Source organism: Glandiceps talaboti, chromosome 18, assembly GCF_964340395.1.
Source record: "Glandiceps talaboti chromosome 18, keGlaTala1.1, whole genome shotgun sequence".
In the NCBI taxonomy this organism is placed as follows: Eukaryota; Metazoa; Hemichordata; class Enteropneusta; family Spengelidae; genus Glandiceps; species Glandiceps talaboti.
This window is the reverse complement of record NC_135566.1, coordinates 3410001-3430484: the sequence shown is the minus strand read 5'-3', so window position 1 is coordinate 3430484 and position 20484 is coordinate 3410001. Positions and strand designations below refer to the sequence as shown.

The window sequence follows — 20484 nt, the reverse complement described above, 5'->3', positions numbered from 1 at the left end:
AAGGCACAAGATCAACTTGATGTTTCTCTGAAATTGCAAATAATTGTAGGTGATGTAAAATCATGAAATTACTCCCATAGCTCTTAGTTTATGAAAATATCTCTATTGTCTGGAGTGGTGTTCCCTCTTAATGCTTACCTTGATAGCTACATCATCAGGTAGAGGAGGGAGTTCAGGTTTGGTTGGTTCTTGATCAAGAGAGCCATAAAACCCTGAGGTATAATCAGCACCAAGTAACCTGGTTGTATCTTTAACTTCAACCTCTGGGTAAGAATTTTTGACATGGTCCATTGCACCAGGTCTATGTGTATCATTCTCCTCTTCAATATCTCTCTTACCCTACATTGTTAAAATAGAATCACATGCTATTAATCCATGCACAAGCCAAGTTATTGCCTTTAAACAGAAAATATGGATTATATAACCTGGCCGGTCGTTCTATTTCACAACAGCCCGTGTCTACATTACTAGTTCTGTGATGCTCAACATACAAGTCAAATCCTTCAAAATCGCTCCGATTTTTCATAAAGTATGCTCGGTAAGGTATAATTATATCATTCCCAATAATATTCTCCATTCAGCCAGAAAATATTCATGACGTAAGGGTTGTCACTACTTGTCTAGTCACTCTTAGTGACAAGGCCCCTTAGATCACGAGTATTTTCCTCGACTGAACAAAAACAAATATTGGGGAACATATTACATTTGGTATTGCAATGACAATGCATATATTGCATGTATTTACCATTTATGGTGAAGAGGTTACCATATTTAGCATTGCATTGACACAGCATATATTGACAGTATTCAATACCATATATGGTAAAGTGGTTTCCATATTTGGCATTCTTGTGATAATCCTGTATTACCAGCAGGCAATGATATATATCTGCCACTACACCCTCTAGTGGCAGTGAGTGAACATGACTAGAGGTTCAAGTCAAGAGCACTCACTTTTAAAATGCTTATATGAGTTGACAATGTGTGAAATTGGTTTCAAACAGAACTGAACTAGCAAGTGTCTGGATTTATATAAAATCAATTCCAATAACAATATATTTTATGTTTGGTAATACAAACAGTGCCAATGACACTGTAACACAAGTGACAAAAATAACCACCTACATTATCATCATCCATATCTCCTTTATAGTCGTCACCAGTACCCTGACTGAATGGTGCTCGGCCATCGTCATTACTCTCAATCTCTGGTGCTGCAAAGTACTTCCTTAATCTCTTGGTACTGACCATGGCATTGACAGTGAAACCAATGATGGTAGGTACAAGGAACAGTGGTATTGTCATTTGGTTGAAGAGAGCTAGAGAGGAGAAGGCTATCTCTGGTGTTAATGGTGCTTTCTCTATGACTGAATAAAGGCCAAAGGACTGGAAAATAAGATGAAAAATAGCAACAATGTTAAAGTCGTATTACTGGAGAATTTCAGTAATGATTGATGTTGTAATTTCCAGGGGGTTGGGTTGGTGGCTGTTACTGATGATGTCATTTTCAGACGGTTTGATTGGTGGTTGTTGTTGTTGATGATGTAATTTTCAGAGGGTTTGATTGGTGGCTGTGGCTGATGATGTAATTTTCAGAGGGTTTCATTGGTGGTTGTTGCTGATGATGTAATTTTCAGAGGGTCTGATTGGTGGCTCATGTTGATGTAATTTTCAGAGGGTTTGATTGATGGCTGTTGTTGAGGTCATAGTTGCTAGGCATGTATGCATCAATTTTTAAATCCATTCTAAATTTCTAAATTTTTAATCTACATGCCTGACTATCCCTGTTCTTATCTATGCAATATATACCATCAATATGTGTGTTCATTCAAATGTATATCCATTTAATTGTGTAACCATCCCTGTTGTTAACTTTGCAATATTACAATGTTACCGATAACATAACACTAAAGTGACAACCCAGGATTGAATCATAATACTTTAAAAGTAACTTGATCACTCACTCTAGAGATCCATTCACTTAAATTGTTTTGCAAGGCCGACATTTTGTCTGGGTCTAAAGCTTTCCTTCTAAGACTTCACCATATTTTTTTTTCAAAATAAGAGAATCGGTTAGGACATGGCTCAGAGAAAAGTTGTGCCACAACATATACACACGTCTGTTAACAGCAACTATTAACTCACCACAACGGTTACCAAGACAGGTGCAGAGGAAACAATAAACGCTGAAAGAGAAAGAAAGAGTGTGAAAATTATAAAGTAAGTTACAAATCAAATCTATAAATAAAAATAATGATAGACCCCCCCCCCCCTTACGGAAATGGTCTATAGTATTCTTATAGGATTCCTATAAGACCTATAATATTCCTATAGGATTCCTATAGGACTGATCGTTCCTATAGGACTGTCCTAATAGATTCCTATAGGAATTGTAAAATATTCATTTAAGAAAGGGGCCAAAATACTATAAGATCTTATAGGAATAATCTTTTAAGAATACTATAGACCATTTCCGTAAGGGCCATGATGCTTGAGTACAAGTGTAGCATACTCAAGGTATTTTCACGAATGCCTACAGTGTTCTGTCATTGTACTACCATAGCAATTGAAATTGCAGCGGAAAACACTGCAAGCATGAGTGCAAAATATCCCCGATCGAGTGCTCACACTTGCACTCTCATGGCATGGGGTTCTCTTATTATTATTACAAATGTTTATCCAAAACAGTGAATTTCTATAAAGTCATACTGTGTGATCACATGATTTCCTGTGCAAGGAATGACTGTGTTCTCATTTGCATGCAGGTATGCAAACATATTTTCGGTATTGAACTGAAGTGCAAATACTACTAGTATGTGTGTGCACCAGTGCAAGTAATCACTGGTACATTATGTAATATTTTTTCACTGATGCTCTGTTAACAGGGTGAAAGCTAGTCAAAACTTTGTGTTGTTTATGTAATACTTAATTTACTGGTTAAATGTCAATAATCAGCATGGCTTGGACTATATGTAACCAATGATGTTTATGTGTTTGCTATCAAAGAATAGACAAATGTTAACAACTGCCGACATTGAAGCATTGACAAACAGAACCTGCTACAAATAGGGAAATGAAACGAGTGAATTGAATAACTTGGCACAATATGTTGGCAATACTGACAAGTACTATACTCCATCACTTGATAAAAACAGTTTTGTGGCTTCTCTACTATAATAGTTCACATTCACAAACAAATTTGAAGTTCCCCATGCATTTCATGTTGTACATAAAGAGGCCATAAAACTGTCGTTATCAAACCATGAAATGTAATACAAGTTTCTGCTGTTCCAACATGCTGTGCAAAGTGTTACTAATCCAATTCATTGTTTACTTCCTTGTTTGTAACAGGTTTCATTTGTCAATGCTTTGATGTCGGCAGCTGTATTTGTTGTAGATAGTTAGACGTACTTGTTGCCACCATGTACATGCCTCCCTTGTACATTTGTTTGACTTCACACGAACGGACTGCTTCAATTGCTCTACAGAATATCTCTTCCCAACCATACAGTTTCAATAACTTGATACCCTGTAACAACTCATTAGATTTCTTTAGTCTGTCATCAGAAAAGCCCTGTCAATATAAACCATATATCAGTAATTGGAGTAAACAAATATAAAGGTGGAAATCTCCCCTGGTGTAAAAAGTGACTTAAAAATATTGGACACCGTATGGTGAGATCTTCGATGAAGTATGCCCTCTATTGACTTTCAATTAGGCATGAATCTAACAGACACTATTACTGGATTTCCAGCAATGAAGGTTTTCAGTAATAAACTGCGAAAATATGCATACATTGTTACTTTAGCCAATTAAATGGATCAGTTTTTGTACAAAAATATACTGGCATCAAATTAGATTCTGGTTTAATTTTCAACTTTTATCATCACTAATGACAAACACCAGAGGGCACTATTACATAAAGTGTTTTAATTTCCTTTTATGACTACATGCATTTATAATTCTCTATATTCATTTTTGAATCAGAAGTATTCTATTGATAATCAAACATTACGACAAACTATCAAGGATGCCCTAATAAAGTTGTCTGTAAAATGAGTCACTATATCAGAAAATGAAAGAAGCATACCAGAACACTCTTCTGTATTTTAGACATAGATGCTCCAATCTTGAATTGTATAGGTGTGGTGATGATGAACACACATGAACCGACGAGGGCAGCATAGCCTAGTTCCACATACAGCAAAATCAGGATCACAATCAGCTGAGAGAATGTAAATGAATAATATCATTATTGTAGTATTCAATGCCTGTGACTGTTGACATACATTTAATAGGTACTGAATTGTAATAAAAAGTTTAAAGTTTGTGCAGCAGGTACTGAATATTGGGCCTTTAACTCACCTGGTAGGACACTGACCATGAGACCAAAAAGTGGGCCCGTAACTCACATGGTAGGACACTGACCATGGGGCCGAATAATGGGCCTTTAACTCACCTGGTAAGTTATTGAACATGAGATGGAATAATGGGCCTTTAACTCACTTGGTAGGACACTGACCATGAGACTGAATAATGGACCCTTTAACTCACCTGGTATGGTACTGACCAAAGATAGTGTACAAACTGCATAAACCACAGAATGGCCAAAGGATCAGTTGACATATGGTTGGTGATCTGTCCCATTGTCATTTCACCACTAGCCATAGTCCAACTTGATAAATGGAGAGACTTCTCATAAACAAAACTCTGGAAAGTAAACAAATAAACAAAGTACGGTAACTTATCTACAAACTACTAACAGATTATAGTAATTGTCTTACTATGCCTTCTGTATTCTTGGAAGAAGACAGGCTATGTAAGCTTACATGGAAGAAGATATTACATGAGATAGGTACATGTATGACTATTTGTGTCATGGAAGTAAGATCTTAGGAGTCATGAATATTCAGTGTTCTTCTAATGAATAATCATGTCTGCTATAACCATGATGCAATGGTGTTCCACTGAAAGAGCAATAGAGGTGAAAAGATTCTGGTGTTCCTTAGCAACTGAGCGAAAATTATGAGATGTGAAAATGACTCTTCAGAACCCAGAGTTTATAAAAATGCCTTTATTTCCAGAGTAGTGTTCACATTTAAGCCAGTGGATTAAATACACAATACTATACACTAAATCTTATTAAGGTTCAAATCATTTTTGTCACAGTATGTATGCACAAAGAGGTTTGGCAACAAGGCTGTGGCATATTTTAGTAACCAAATAATTATGTCATAATGTCATTTTTATATAAATCTCTCTGAACACTGTCTGAATGTGAGACCCATAGCAGTTGTTGGACATGATTTAACAGGTTTTAGTGGTTGGCATATAATATATGAGAATATTGGTAAAAAACAAAAACAACCACCATAACCCATAAAGTTACAGACTGTGTCCCTTTAAAGTAACTACCAAGAACTAAAAAGTTACAGGCTGTATCCTTTTAAAGTATCAAAACCCATAAAGTTACAGGCTGTGTCCCTTTAAAGTAACCACCAAGAACTAAAAAGTTACAGGCTGTATCCTTTTAAAGTATCAAAACCCATAAAGTTACAGGCTGTGTCCCTTTAAAGTAACCACCAAGAACTAACAAGTTACAGGCTGTATCCTTTTAAAGTATCAAAACCCATAAAGTTACAGACTGTGTCTCTTTAAAGTAACTGCCAAGAACCATAAAGTTACAGGCTATGCCCTGCAATTAAATTACCACACAATACATTTAATATGAACAGAGACCTTCCTACCTGTATAGCAGTTCTCATATGAATACTTTCAATTATAACAATGTAGTAATGATTCTGTAGAAGTGCAAATCTGGCAGCACCTGACAGAAACATAACCACCACTAGAACAAATCCATTGGCAAAGAATTCAGAAACTGTCACATACTGGGAGTCCTAAAATAAAGAAGAAGAAGCAATAACTGAAGGATTTGGTATAGATTGTCAGTTATCTGGTAAACGATTGCCAGGCAGAGCTATACAAGAATTTGAACCAGAACAAAATAAAGTTCCTTTAATCCTTATGGCTTCACTGATAAGATAATACTCATGGGAGAAGGATTGAAACATTGCCTTTAAGAGGTGATGCACTCTCTATATAGTCTCCTATGCATATATAAATGGTGTCTGTTTTGATCTAAAACACGTCTGTTATGCTAATCCAAAATGTAACAAATTAAGATGCCAACTTTTACATTAACAGATAAGTCTCATGTCATGATCTCTCAAAGAGAACACTAGAGGGTGCGCTCTGGCTGAAAAGTTAACATCCAAAAATATTGACCCTATATTTCATTATGCAATTGATGAATTTATTTCCCGTCCTTTTTCAATACAAAAATTTTCATGAAAATCCTCCAGCAAGAAATGTGTTGTTGTATATGACATACACTTTAATACTTTATGTATACTTACATAAGTTGTTGGTGTAACAGGGTCACCACTTTCATAATACAGGGTGGTTGCATACGATATCACTCCACCAAGTGCTACAGGACTAATGAAACCCAATGTGTCTGCTACAAATTTCAATATTCCAGCCCAAGCCAGCGGTTTTCCATATGCACGAAAATAAGACCACCAAACAGAAGGCGTCTCATTCTTTAGTAGTGCTTTTTTCTGGTGGATAAAAAGATGTGAAGACGAATGAGACTGCTCTCAATGCAAGATAGACTTTGCATCAGGAATGCACAAAGCCATTATTAAAGTTACAGAAACTCGTATCAAGACTGTCCCTCTCCCAGCCCTTCCCCCAACCACCATTGCCATCCCCCCGATAGAACAGATTTCTTTAACCTTTGTCCACGAGGTTAGACAGAGGTTTATGTTTCACTTCCATTTGTAGGGTATTTCTAAAAATTGTGGTTAACCTAGTTGTATGAATGGGGGCCTGGGAGATAGTGCTTGTCTTGTAATGGCTTGTAAGGCTCCCTAGGCAAGTTTAGAAAGTCAAATAGAGTGGGTGTGCCAGGGTAGACAATTGTATACCACAATGATCACAGGATTCGTCACAAAAGGCATGTTTAAAAATATTTGTATAACATTACACATACAACTGGTAAGCCTGAAAAAAAGTACGGCTAAACAAGCTTGCACCTATTCTACTGTAAATACAAACATATAGATCTCTGCCACAGATAGTAATGTACAATGTATGTAATAGTTAACATTTCATGTACTTGGAAATAGTCTAGTCATTGGTGGGGTTAATAGGACCTGCCACTAAAACATTGAAAAATTTGACATCTTAAGGAGGGATGCTGGTTTACTTATTTTCTTTTCTATTTCTTAGAATTTTGTTTTTAATAATGAAATGTATTTTTCTAATTATATGTCTTCTATTCTTAATATTTACATTCCTTTTATGACAACTGGATACAATTGCTATATACACATCCCTCCATAAATAATAGCAGAACTCCTCGCACCCTCCATAAAAGTAGTTTGTCCCAAATGAATCAGCAGAATGTCATACTTTAATAATATATTTCAGTCTAACTAGGTGGTAAGTTATGCAATAATGCCTTGCTGGGGAGCCTCTTCTCTTTCATGGGGTTAGTCTGAGATAGAAGCTCGGGAGGTCACAAGTGTCACCATTTTGTTCACTGACTATACAATTACTGTGTGGACATTTGACTTTTCATTCTGTCAAGTCACAAAAGGCTGAAACGGAAGGGTAAACACATTTTTTTAAAAAAGGCCCACAAGGAGAGGTTTGGTATTGTAGAAATAGACTTCCATTTGAACAAATAATGTCTGTGTACTGTTGAAATGTCAGGATTTTAATAAAGACAATATCTTTGCCAGATTTGGACTTTACACTTTAAACTATTTTCACATCCTTTTGTCCAGAAAAGATATCACTGATGGCTATTTTTACTACAAACTCAAATAATGTTATCATGTTTTCTAATCAAGATATTTTCACCACTAGTATCAGTCTACAAAGCCAGTTGTATTTGATAGAGTAATTACCCCAGTGTATAAACAGTAGAGACTTTAATTATACAAATTACTGAAAATATCTTTGGGGTATACTTTTTCTAGGGTGCTATAGATGTTGATTTCTATGAGGAGGTCTATATGTTAATTGCAATCTGTGGGGAGATCTATATGTTAATAGAAATCTGTGGGGAGGTCTATATGTTAATTGCAATCAGTGGGGAGGTCTATATGTTAATTGCAATCTGTGGGGATGTCTATATGTTAATTGCAATCTGTGGGGAGATCTATATGGTAATTGAAATCTGTGGGGAGGTCTATATGTTAATTGCAATCTGTGGGGAGATCTATATGTTAATTGCAATCTGTGGGGAAATCTATATGTTAATTGCAATCTGTGGGGAGACCTATATGTTAATTGCAATCTGTGGGGAGGTCTATATGTTAATTGCAATTTGTGGGGAGATCTATATGTTAATTGCAATCTGTGGGGAGGTCTATATGTTACTTGCAATCTGTGGGGAGATCTATATGGTAATTGGAATCAGTGGGGAGATTTATATGTTAATTTCATCTATATGTTAATTCCAGTAGAGGGTTCATGTTCAGTGGGGAGGTCTATATGTTAATTTCAGTGGGGGGGGGGGGGGGTCTATATGTTGTTAATTTCCATAGGGGTATACATGTTCATTTCAGTGGGGGTGGGGTTCCATATGTTGTTAATTTTCATAGGGGTATACATGTTCATTTCAGTGGGGGGGTATATATGTTGTTAATTTCCATAGGGGTATACATGTTCATTTCAGTGGGGGTGGGGGTTCCGTATGTTGTTAATTTCCATAGGGGTATACATGTTAATTTCAGTGGTGGTGGGGGGGGGGGGGGGGGGCTCTATATGTTGTTAATTTCTGTAGGGGTATACATGTTCATTTCAGTGGGGGTGCTCTATATGTTGTTAATTTCCATAGGGGTATACATATTCATTTCAGTGGGGTGGTCTATAACATGTATATACCCCTATGGAAATTAACAACATATGAACCCCCCCCCCCCCACTAAAATTAACATGTATACCCCTACGTAAATTAACAACATATAGACCTCCCACTGAAATGAACATGTATACCCCTACAAAAATCATTATAGCATTTAATAGAGCATTTCAGTGGGGGTCTATATGTTGTTAATTTCTGCAGGGTATACATGTTGATTTCAGTGGGGGTGTCCATATGTTGTTAATTTACGTAGGGGCGTACATGTTAATTGCAATGGGGAGGTCTATACGATAATTTCAATGAGGAGTTCCACATATTACATTCTGAGTAGAGTTCTAAATGCATTCTATATGAGTTTCTATATGTACATGTATGTGTTATTCTGTATGGTGTATTTCTGCATTTCTAGATGAAATTACAGTTTTGTGATAGATTTCATATTTATACAAGTATTGACAGACAAATAATATTAATTTGAGGACAGTCCATTCACAAGAGTATTGAGGTTACATATGTTTTTTAGCTGACAACATTCACCCTTTTTAAAACAGCTGATGTGCAAATATTTGCTGTAGAGATTGATACTGGAATTCTGTTTGGTTTGTGTTTGTACTTGTTATGACAGGTATCTGTGTTTTTAAAAAATACTATGGGACAGGTTTGTATTTTCATCTGTTATCTGTTATCTGAGTCTCTAAATTTAACACCAAGGACAAAAAAAAAGAATTGTTTCTGGTCAGCATGCGAATCACTTAAATACCCTCACATCAGTCTTTTTTGTGTGTGTTTGTCCAGCCCATGCAGTCTGCAGATCAGTGGGGAAAAACACAAAAATAACCCTACCTACTTCAGTGAAGACAACTGAAGAGCCAATCATGAACAGGCAAATGAGAACTGCCCCACACTTGCTCTAAAGTACTAAATACAAAGAAAAAAAAGGACAGTAACTGCCATAAATAGTAGATTGAGTGTGACAGGTTTGTTGGCAAAAAAAAATCATTTAGACAACCTGTCCTGACCAGAAACAATTCTTTTCTTTTTTTTGCCTAATATGCAGTCCGCATCTCCCAATTCTATGGTATATATACCAGTGCAAATTTACCTTATCTGTTTTTGTAATACACACACAGATGGCCATTGAAATCTATTTTAATCTCAATACACAGCTTGATGAAGTTGAAAATATTACTTTGTAAAACATTCAATTCTAAAGTGTTTTGATTCTGAATTTAAAGGTTCCTATCAGATTAGAATTACAATGTAGGTGTGAAAAAAGGCTGTATATTATACACAGGTATATGACCAACAACAAAAGAATAATCCTTTATAATCCTTATGACTTCATTGATATGAAAGTAACATTGAAAAACCATGGGATTCAAACATTGAGGTTTATAAGTATAGTTTGTACTGTCCATATCAGAGAGGTCACACAGTTTTCAGGCATATTTCATGATCTGTTAAAAAAAAATTCAATAAAATTTCTAGTACACTGCAAAAAAAGCCAAGTTAGTCAGGTCATGGGCAATGGATAAAAATAGTCTGATTTTATGTTGAATAGTACAAAAATACTTGATAATTATTAATAGCTCTTTATTCAGACATATTGCTGGTAATTTAGAATCTTGTTTGTTAGTTTGATGTAAGGATGTAAGGATTACATGGGATCACTTTCATGTTCTGGACAATTTCCCTTTTTACCAAACAATTATTTTCCACACCCAACATTTTTAATCACAATCCAAACTTGGTCTCTAACAGTAAATGAAGCTATTTGGCGTGTATTAAATTCCATAATAAGTTCTATATCAAATTCTATATTAAATTCTATATTAAGTTCTCTATATATTAAATTCTATATCAAATTCTATATTAAGTTCTATATCAAGTCTATATTAAGTTCTCTATATATTAAATTCTATATCAAATTCTATATTAAACTCTATATTAAGTTCTCTATATATTAAATTCTATATTAAATTCTATATCAAATTCTATATCAAGTCGATATTAAATTCTATATTATGTTCTATATTAAATTCTCTATTATGTTCTATATTAAATTCTATATTAAATTCTATATTAAATTCTATATTAAGTTCTCTATATATTAAATGCTATATTAAATTCTATATTAAATTCTATATCAAATTCTATATCAAGTCTATATTATATTCTATATCATGTTCTATATTAAACTCTATATTAAATTCTATATTAAATTCTATATCAAATTCTATATTGAATTCTATATCAAATTCTATATCAAGTCTATATTAAATTCTATATTATGTTCTATATTAAATTCTATATTAAATTCTATATTGAATTCTATATTAAATTCTATATCAAATTCTATATCAAGTCTATATTAAATTCTATATTATGTTCTATATTAAATTCTATATTAAATTCAACATTAAATTCTATATTAAATTCTATATTAAGTACACAGTTGTTTTGAACATGTATTAAATATGCCTTTGTGTACCTTGGAAGAATAATGGTCTTGAAAATTAAATAACCTTAATCCTGGAAAATTAGTGTTATCCTGAAAGTATACTTTTTTATATAATATAATCTGTATTGCCAGCCATTAACACTTCCTAACATTCCAAGCAACTGATATCATTGTTATGCAAATACACCCCTGGGATTATAATTTGTTATCCAGGAAGTTTACTTGTTATCCAGGAAGTATACTTGTTATCCTTCAAGTATACCCTGGAAGTTTTTGTGTTATCCAGGAAGTATAACCTGGAAGTATACTTGTTAGCCTAGTATACCCTGGAAGTGCCGATCATTTGGTCACTTGAGATTGTTGTTCTACTCATTAGAGAAAGAGCACTTTTATTGCTGAACATCACAACAGGATTGTTATTGAAAAAAGAGTTTTGCTTACGTTCATTCAGTTCTTTAGTCTCCCCTCAATAACAATCATGCTGTGTTCAGCAGTAACTGGTGTTGTTAGCTCTCAAGTAAAATAACAATCTAAACTTGCAAAATGATCAACTTCGATTACAAATGTGTATGTTACATATTCTCTTTTGGCAAACTCTGCCTTTGTTTTATAGCTGTTTGTGTAGACTTGTATGTGTAGTGTACAGAATTCCAATGCTTACAGTTACACTATCTACCGGTACACTATACAATGTCATCACCAAGGCATCCCTATCAATCATCTAGGTACCCTACTTCATGACTCAGTTATAGTTTTAATCTGTCTGTCTGAGTTTGTCAAAACTACAGACACTATATTCATAATGTTTAACAGTAACGTTCATTTACATCAGGTCAATTTCTACTTGTCTATTACACTTGGAAAGTATAATTGTCGACATCAGACCATGGCCAAACTGAACCTGTTACAAACATGGAAAGTAAACAAATGAATTGGATTAATAACACTTAGCGTGAAGCATGTTGGAACAGCAGAGACTTGAATTACACACCATGGTTTGATAAGAACAGGTTTATGGTCTCTTTATATGTACATGAAGTGCCAGAAGAACTGGAAATTTGTTTGTAAGTGTGAACTATTAATAAAGTGGCCATAAAACTGTTCTTATCAAATGATGAAATGTACAACAAGTCTCTGTATTTCCAACATGCTGTGCCAAGTATTATTAATCCAAATCAGTTGTTTACCCTCCAGGTGTTTGTAACAGGTTCTGTGTGTCCAAGTCTGATGTCAACAGTTGTATAATGATGACTCTTTCTTTATGTAAAATCTGGCACACTGATATAGTTTGTTGAAATCGTTATAGGTACAAATCGCTCAAGTCTGTTGCTTTGATTACAGTATCTTTTGGCCTCCAGCTTTGAACCTTGATCTGACTAAATATATACATAAACAAGTTGTACCTTGTAACTTGTAATCATCACCTTTTTGTATGTTTCATAAACAGCGCATCTTCAAAATAAAGATTACATACACTCTTATCTGTTCCTAATTTAATCTAAATAACCCCTCCCCCTCCCCCCCCCCCATGTACACACACATACCAATCCTCACCCCATCCCATCCTCAATAAAGAATTCAGTGGCAAAGTAGGTTGGGGTAAATGACCAATCAATTATTCAACGTCTCTGGCGTACTGTGCTTGACAGAAGCAATTAATATATATGGCCTCACAGCCCTATGACTGGGGTAGTAATAATTATGGGATAGTTATAATTATGGGATAGTAATAATTATGGGATAGTTATAATTATAGGATAGTAATAATTATGATGTCCAAATACAATAGCACAGTATTGATTAAGATTAGTTTAATAGTTTCAAAACTTTTCCTCTAAATAATTGTCTGCAGCAAACTTTTCCCTACCTGACAACGAAAACACTGCAACATACACATCAGTGTACTTGCTAAGGTTTGGGAACCATGGTAACAGAAAGCGGCAAATATGGTAAAACTGGCATAGTTTTCAATGCATTGTATCATAATTTTGGTAAGGAACACTAGTAAAATTACTAGGGAACTGAGGTAGATTTTACCTGCTTACTGCCCTTCACAAATACACTGCATGTTGCTAGCAACTTGTTGGAGAGAAATGCATTCAAATGAAATAATCACCCTCATCATGATTTTACACTTTGATATTACTTATTAGATTAATTGGACTATTTTACACCATGTTACAATATATACAGTTGTTGTATACAATAGACTTAACCTTGATCCCTACAATCCATCCCTACAGTATAGATCAGCTTAGCTATAAATGAACCAAAAACTTTCATAGTCCCTATTGTAGGTAAGGTCAGATAGTTTTCACCCTTACAGTAATAAATTTAGAGGTTTGACATACTTGATACTGGGATAAACACAGTACTTTGACCCAAAGTTAGACATGGGCAGAGATATCTGTTGTGGTTTAATAAATGTGAGAGACTGCACAAGATGGTACATTTTCAACAAAAATATTTACATACTAGTATTAGGCAATCTTTCATTTGACAACTACTTGAGAACTGTGTCTACAGGAGGCACCATCGCCATCATCAATACAACAGAGAATACATTGACCATTGTTCAAAAATATAATATTACTGTATAATAAATGCCTGCCACTGTTCACCTTTAGCCTATACACCAATCATCCTTGGTGACATTTACACGACTTGGAATGACTTTTTTCTTTGCTAGTCCTAGTGAGCTACCAATTTCAGAAAGTGGTAGCTCAACGATGGTGACCGGTCAGTAGTCTCATATTCGTAAACTGAAAACAGAGTTCTTCTATTGGAAATATGTGTGTCATTAAAAATATTTATGTCCATAAATCTTCCATCCTTTAAATCCTCAGATAATTAGTGGTAGCCTGAGTGGGCTACCAGCTGTAAATTATGGTAGCCTAAGTGGGCTATCAGCTGTACTCATGCGTGATTGAATTTCTTCACGTTGACATTCAAAGCACCGAGTAGTAAACAGACTGCGTCAACACCCAGTGACAGTCCTCACAATGCTTTGTTTTAATTAACTTGAGATATCACGTCTGATATGTGACCCTACATGTCATGCTATTCAGGTTTAATATCATCGAGAAGCACTATTCTGATCTGACAAGTCACAGTGATTCCTAATAAAAACACACAAAAAGTTCTCCACACAAAATGATCCTTCACATGACATCTGTCCTCCCAGGTCCCCATTTCTACTGCTGAGTTGACCTGTGATTGATTCTCAATGTCGGTTAAAACATCAACTCCCAAGGGAGCACACTATCAGTGTGGCCTCTAAGCAAGACTTCACTCCTTACATGACAACCTCTATCCTACCAGGTCCCCATTTCTACTGCTGACCTATGACAAATTCTCAATGTCGATTAAAACATCAACTCCCTAGGGAGCACACTATCAGTGCTGCCTCTAAGCAAGACTTCAATCCTTACATAACAACCTCTATCCTACCAGGTCCCCATTTCTACTGCCGAGTTGACTTATGATCACTTCACAATGGAGCTTAAAATCTTGCATCAAAATTTTGAAGCATATACTAGCAGTACTGAAGTAGTAAACCTTCAATGTACATATTACAAGCCTTGCCACTTAGTACGTGTAAGTAATTTGAGTTTTGCTTACAGCCTTTAAGGAATGAGCATGCAGTTTGGATTAAATGAAATCTTGTCACCAGTACAGTCTAACTGAACTTAACACCTCGTCTCACTGAAAGTGCATGCTCATTTTTAACAGTGAATTTCTGGCCTACCTTTTCTTCTTCGTAGGCATTTCGGAAGAGTTGGTAGTGATAACTTGTACCGTGGTCGTCTGATAATACCCCGAGGTCTTGCATTTCCAGATGTTTCTTGTAGCCGTCAATGAACAACCAATTCAGCCACCAAAAGGAGACTCTTGATAGCAAATTAACATAACGGTGACTGTAATACATATTTTTCTTTCTCAAATCTTTAGGGCATCCTTCATCTTGAAAACAACACCCAAATACCTGTGATTTCAAATATGTACACAAAATCATTGATTTTAGTGACGTGAATTTATCATTTAACACATGTAACAATCCCATGTACTGTACTGTACCATTAGTAATACTAGTAAGTGTTAATCTGACACAAGTCTAAAAATCATTACCTGATAACTGCTGAAGTGTGTGTGTGTGAGGGGGGTGAGGGATGAGGGGGGGGGGGGTAGGTACATACCCCGGTAAGTAAACATGTTGGTAGTAGGGAAGATGGATAGGTGGAGGATGGATGCATAGATAGGTAGGTGGATGGGTGGGTAAGTAAATAGATTGGTAGGTGGGTAGGTAGAAGGGTTATGGGTGGTTGGGTGGGTAGGTAAGTAGGGAAATAGGATGGTGGGACTAGCGTGGGTGGATGGGAAAGAGGGTGAGTGGGCAGATGGGCGAGTGGTGATAGGTGGAAGGATGTTAGGTGGATGGGTGATAGGTATGTACGAGTAGATAGGTAAATAAGTCAGTGGGTGGGTCAGCGGATGAGTGGGTTAGTAGGTAGGTAGGTGGGTGGGTGGGTGGGTGGGTAGGTGAATGGGGGGTAGGGGGTAGGTAGGTAGGTAGCTGGGTAGGTGAATAGATATTTTGGTAGGTGATTCAAATTTCAAACAAATTTCAGGCCGATCTGACCAATGGTTTTTGACTTTCAGTTTTTTTACCAAAAATCACATTTTTGACCCAATCACACACCTATGATATGATCATTTTCCTTTGAACAAATTCCCAACTGGGCACCACACGTAATGCCCCCATCAAATACAAAGGTAATTGGTCCAGCTGTTTTTGAGTTTAAGTTGTCCACACACAAACACAAACACAAACACACACACACAGACGACACACACACAGACAGACAGACAGACAGACAGACAGACAGACAAGACACCACACCATGCCTATAACCTTAACTTCTGAACCTTATCAGTTCAGTTGTGCTAAAAACCAACTCAAATTCAAAACTAACGCACGCTACAATCACTGCAGCTATAAACTAGACCATCTCCTTGTTGATGTCCTTGGTTGGCATGTCACAGACAACAAATTCATCCCCGCCTGGAATTAATATACTTCCACGAAATTTTGTAGCTGACTCATTTTAAAAAGAAACAGGACTTAAAATCTTATTAACTTTTATCAGGGTGTTTACATAACACCACCACAATCCCGCTACAGATATATGACAGAAGGGACTGCGAGCGAGTAAGGCCTTCAGTTTATCACAATGACAGAGTATGTCATCAATGACAAATTATGCATACCAAAAGTTTACCTGGTCGGCATGATATAGTGTGCGACCTACTTCAGCAAAAATTGTAGCGTTTGATGTGATTTTGAGGGCTTTTTCGTCTGTTTTTGTGCCTTGTTTCGTTCCGATGTTGATTCGGCTTACACGTCGGAACGAAAAAAAGGCACAAAAACAGACGAAAAAGCCCTCAAAATCACATCAAAACGCTACAATTATTACAGCTATGTGCGACCTTGACCTCAACTTACCTTTGTTCGTATAACATTGAGTTCGGTGATTAAATATGCGAAATAAAACAGCAACGTAAGCAAGGCTACATCAAACCGCAGTATATAAATGTCTACATCTTCATTTATCATACAGTTTACTCGGAGGGCTTCTCCGACAATTGCAAATACCCAGTACAGTAGTAAAATCCAAGACATATTCGGCAGTTGCCAGCATTCCATGTGATGGTAGTACATTATTGCAAATGTACTAGCAACGAAAGAAGCGGCTGGAGTGACATAGAGATGGGGTTGAGTTGCTCCAGAATGGCGGGACAAGTCGCATATGATACCCTCTGCTAGTCCCGTCATGAGAACGACCCATAGCAAGAAAAATACAGTCCACCTAAAGTCGTGCCACGGGTATGCAATCAGAGTCTTGGCGTTGTACAGACGATAACTCGTACAACATCCGACAACGAGAAGTATAAGCGACACGATAACAACGAAAGATGTGTGTATGCACGCATTTACAAGGTCTACAAAACACGAATTGTATATCGTAGAGTTTAGGGTCCACTGAAAATCATTGAATTCTGTGGAATTGACCCCACAAAACCAATCCATGTTTGCGCTGTCAGCCATCTTTCCGCTGTTCTCGCACCACGCAGTGCAGTACTACTAACCTAACGACACGCGCACTGCTTAGTAGTGACACTCGACCTTTTATCACAGACAACCTCAATACGGGGGCGTGGCTATCACACAAAGAACTTTTCACCGTCATGACTTGCAAAACTTGAAAACTTTTTTGTTTGCATTAGCCGATCTTAATGCTTTAGAAGCTACAAGCTTATATATTTATTTTTGTTTTTGTTTTATAACTAATTTCTGATTTGTTTTTGAGTGTTACAGGAGCTGATGACTTTTAATATTCTATCTTTTGATGTTGACGATGTTCGTCCCTCTTGTTACAGGCCTGTAAAAGAACTTTATCATAAATATAGGCCCATATGAATATGAAAACATGTACATTAGCCAGACTAATATAATCATATTTATTTCTGGTAAAGCCTATGACATTCGTATATTACACGTGAGAGCTTTATAAGGCAAGAAATTTGTCATTGAAACACAGACAGGAGGGAGCCCTTACGCAAGGGTCCTTACACAATATATATTGTGCTTCGCTCCCAGCGCAATGTTTCGTAAGAGCCTGTCACCTGGAGGTACGTACAATTTACGAGATTTGTAAGACTCCAAATCCATAATAAACCTTAAAAGTGTTGTTTTTAAAGGGGGTAGGGAGGTATCACTAAAACAAAGGAGAAGGTGGCACTTGTGGCTGGAACAATTGGTCGGCTTTTCTGGTCAAACTACATATCTGTCTATTAAAATTCAATGAATCACATTCAAGAATGTAATGAGGCCCTCAACGGCCACAATCAGATAATGAAATGATTTCGCAAATTCTTGCTGCGATCTTAAGACCTCATCAAAATTGGACAATATTTTTAATTTTTAGCTTTAAACTGTACCAGTCCCGTGTCTTTTCAAACTTCCGGAAAGTTAAAAGCCAGACAAATGTGTGCTCTGCATTTATTAAACTGCATTACTCCGATTGCTTGATTTGGTCTTGGAGGAATTATACTGACAGTATAATTCCTCCAAGATTTGGTGGACCTTATTATTTCATTTCACGTCTTACAAGTTACAAATCAGGACGCATCATCGTCATCATCACTGCAAACTGCAAACCACGGCCTGTTTTACGGCAACGTTCTTAACGGCCTGTTTTTACGGCAACGTTATTAACGAACCTCCCACAGGAGGTTTATTTCGAAATGTAGAGGTAGAAATAATAACTCTGGTTTGCGAGAATGCATCGTCATAGTGTAGTTTATGTTTGTTATGTCTTGAGTTGTTTATGATACATGACAAGGGTGATTACAAAAGCAGCAATCCTCTTCATGGTTTTACTTTCATTACAAATGTAAAAAAAAGAGACACATGTGCATAATGAGTACACACCTTACAAAAAAATGTAAAGATTCATCACTACACCAGATGTTTAATCTGTTGCCATCAAACTCGTAGTTTCTTATTACTTTTTGCTGAATCGTCGTCGTATAATGTACATCAATGAATATAAAGTGATTGGTTATATCATTTCACTGGCGAAATGTTTTCTTTCAACTTAGAAATGTCAAGATAGAGTTCCAAGTTTTGAAAGTTTTCTAGCAATTTTGAAGAACAAATTAAAAGAAAGAAGCAACTGCACATGCGTGAGTAACTGTACGTGTACATGTACCAGACTGAGTAAAATTTAGATGCAGTGTTATACTGAAAACGAACGAATTTTGCCATAGTCTGTAGAGAGCGCTCTTACTTTACCAATTCTGTACCTCATGGAGCCACTAGTGTTCCTTCTGAAAAAACCAACACATATGATAAATAATAATGTACTTTATCATAAATAATTTATAACACTGAGGAAGCCATCTTATTAAAACACTTGTAGAAAATTCTAAACTTCTGTACTTGAACTCAAACGCGTTAATTATATTACTAGTAATAAGATATATTACAAAAAATACCAATGATTGTAACTAGAATTTTTTCTACGTCTTTATACGGAACATTTTCAAATCACTGTTGAGTACCCCATACTTTCACTTGTGTGCCTTCGCCTGGTACCCTTGTATGCAATTTAGTTTTAATTGTAACAGGGTTTGAACATCAATAGATGTTTGCTTATGTAGCCGAGGTATATATGGTGCCCTCACTTTGTCTTTATTGTATACCTTTGTTTTTACTATCAATTATTTTCTTGATGGTGGTGATGATGATGGTAATGATGGTGATGATATTTGTTTCACTAAGTTTTAATCAAAACATTCTCAATGCATTCATGACTGTGCCAGTTACACTTTTATTCCCTTTTTCAGAACTACAGCAAATTAAATGTACAAACATGTTTTGTTTATGGCTGTGAAGTTTATATATGGAGTTGCATGGCTCCCTCTTACTATGTGTTGTATTTCATGGCTAGCAGCATGTCATAACAAAATGTCTCTAGCATTTGCCATGACTACTTTTGCACACACTTGTGACATTTTCATAAACTAATGAACTGATTTAATATGTTTCACGACAGGCAGTGTCTGAGTTTTCTCTCTTTTTTCTAGCTTCACATGAACACCCTTCTTTACAGGGAGACTTGTCTCTTTCAGTTTGTTTGGATTTCACTAGATTAACTTGTGCTGAATCTGTATCAGAAGATTTTGTTGCCACTGAATCAGCATTTGTATTCAATTTCACAGTCGAGTCTCTATTCCTTATTGGTCTGGCAGGGCGATGTAATTCATTATTCACTGTCCAGGGCCCAAGAGAGTCATTAGCATAAAAGTCCATAGGATATGCTGACTGCCACTCTATATGTTGTAGAGCTACACTGGCCTGCAAATGAAATAAACATAAACATTAATATATGCAGTAAACAAACTACTATTACATTATGTACTAGAGTATACTTGCATCTGTGGTCATACATAGTAATGCTATTTGCACTGCAGTACAATACCGAAAACATTATTGTATACCTGCATGCACATGAGATT

General features: G+C 36.0%; 2 protein-coding genes across 2 annotated transcripts in view; both read right to left on the bottom strand.

Moving 5' to 3' along the window:
• Window positions 1-17542, bottom strand: part of LOC144448813 (ATP-binding cassette sub-family C member 9-like) — a 35744-nt gene extending 18202 nt beyond the window's left edge. Inside the window, exons 1-10 of the mRNA XM_078139119.1 lie at window positions 16907-17542; window positions 15152-15388; window positions 6421-6624; window positions 5749-5901; window positions 4556-4711; window positions 4092-4226; window positions 3412-3574; window positions 2146-2186; window positions 1126-1386; window positions 139-339 (exon numbers count right to left, since the gene is read on the bottom strand). Coding sequence (XP_077995245.1) covers window positions 139-339; window positions 1126-1386; window positions 2146-2186; window positions 3412-3574; window positions 4092-4226; window positions 4556-4711; window positions 5749-5901; window positions 6421-6624; window positions 15152-15388; window positions 16907-17509 — 2154 coding nt within the window. The 5' untranslated portion in view covers window positions 17510-17542. The remainder of the gene's footprint in view (window positions 1-138; window positions 340-1125; window positions 1387-2145; window positions 2187-3411; window positions 3575-4091; window positions 4227-4555; window positions 4712-5748; window positions 5902-6420; window positions 6625-15151; window positions 15389-16906) is intronic.
• Window positions 17543-19003: 1461 nt separating this feature from the next.
• Window positions 19004-20484, bottom strand: part of LOC144449056 (2-(3-amino-3-carboxypropyl)histidine synthase subunit 1-like) — a 10028-nt gene continuing 8547 nt past the window's right edge. The window contains exon 12 of the mRNA XM_078139467.1: window positions 19004-20323. Within this exon, the coding sequence (XP_077995593.1) occupies window positions 20003-20323 (321 nt within the window). The 3' untranslated portion in view covers window positions 19004-20002. The remainder of the gene's footprint in view (window positions 20324-20484) is intronic.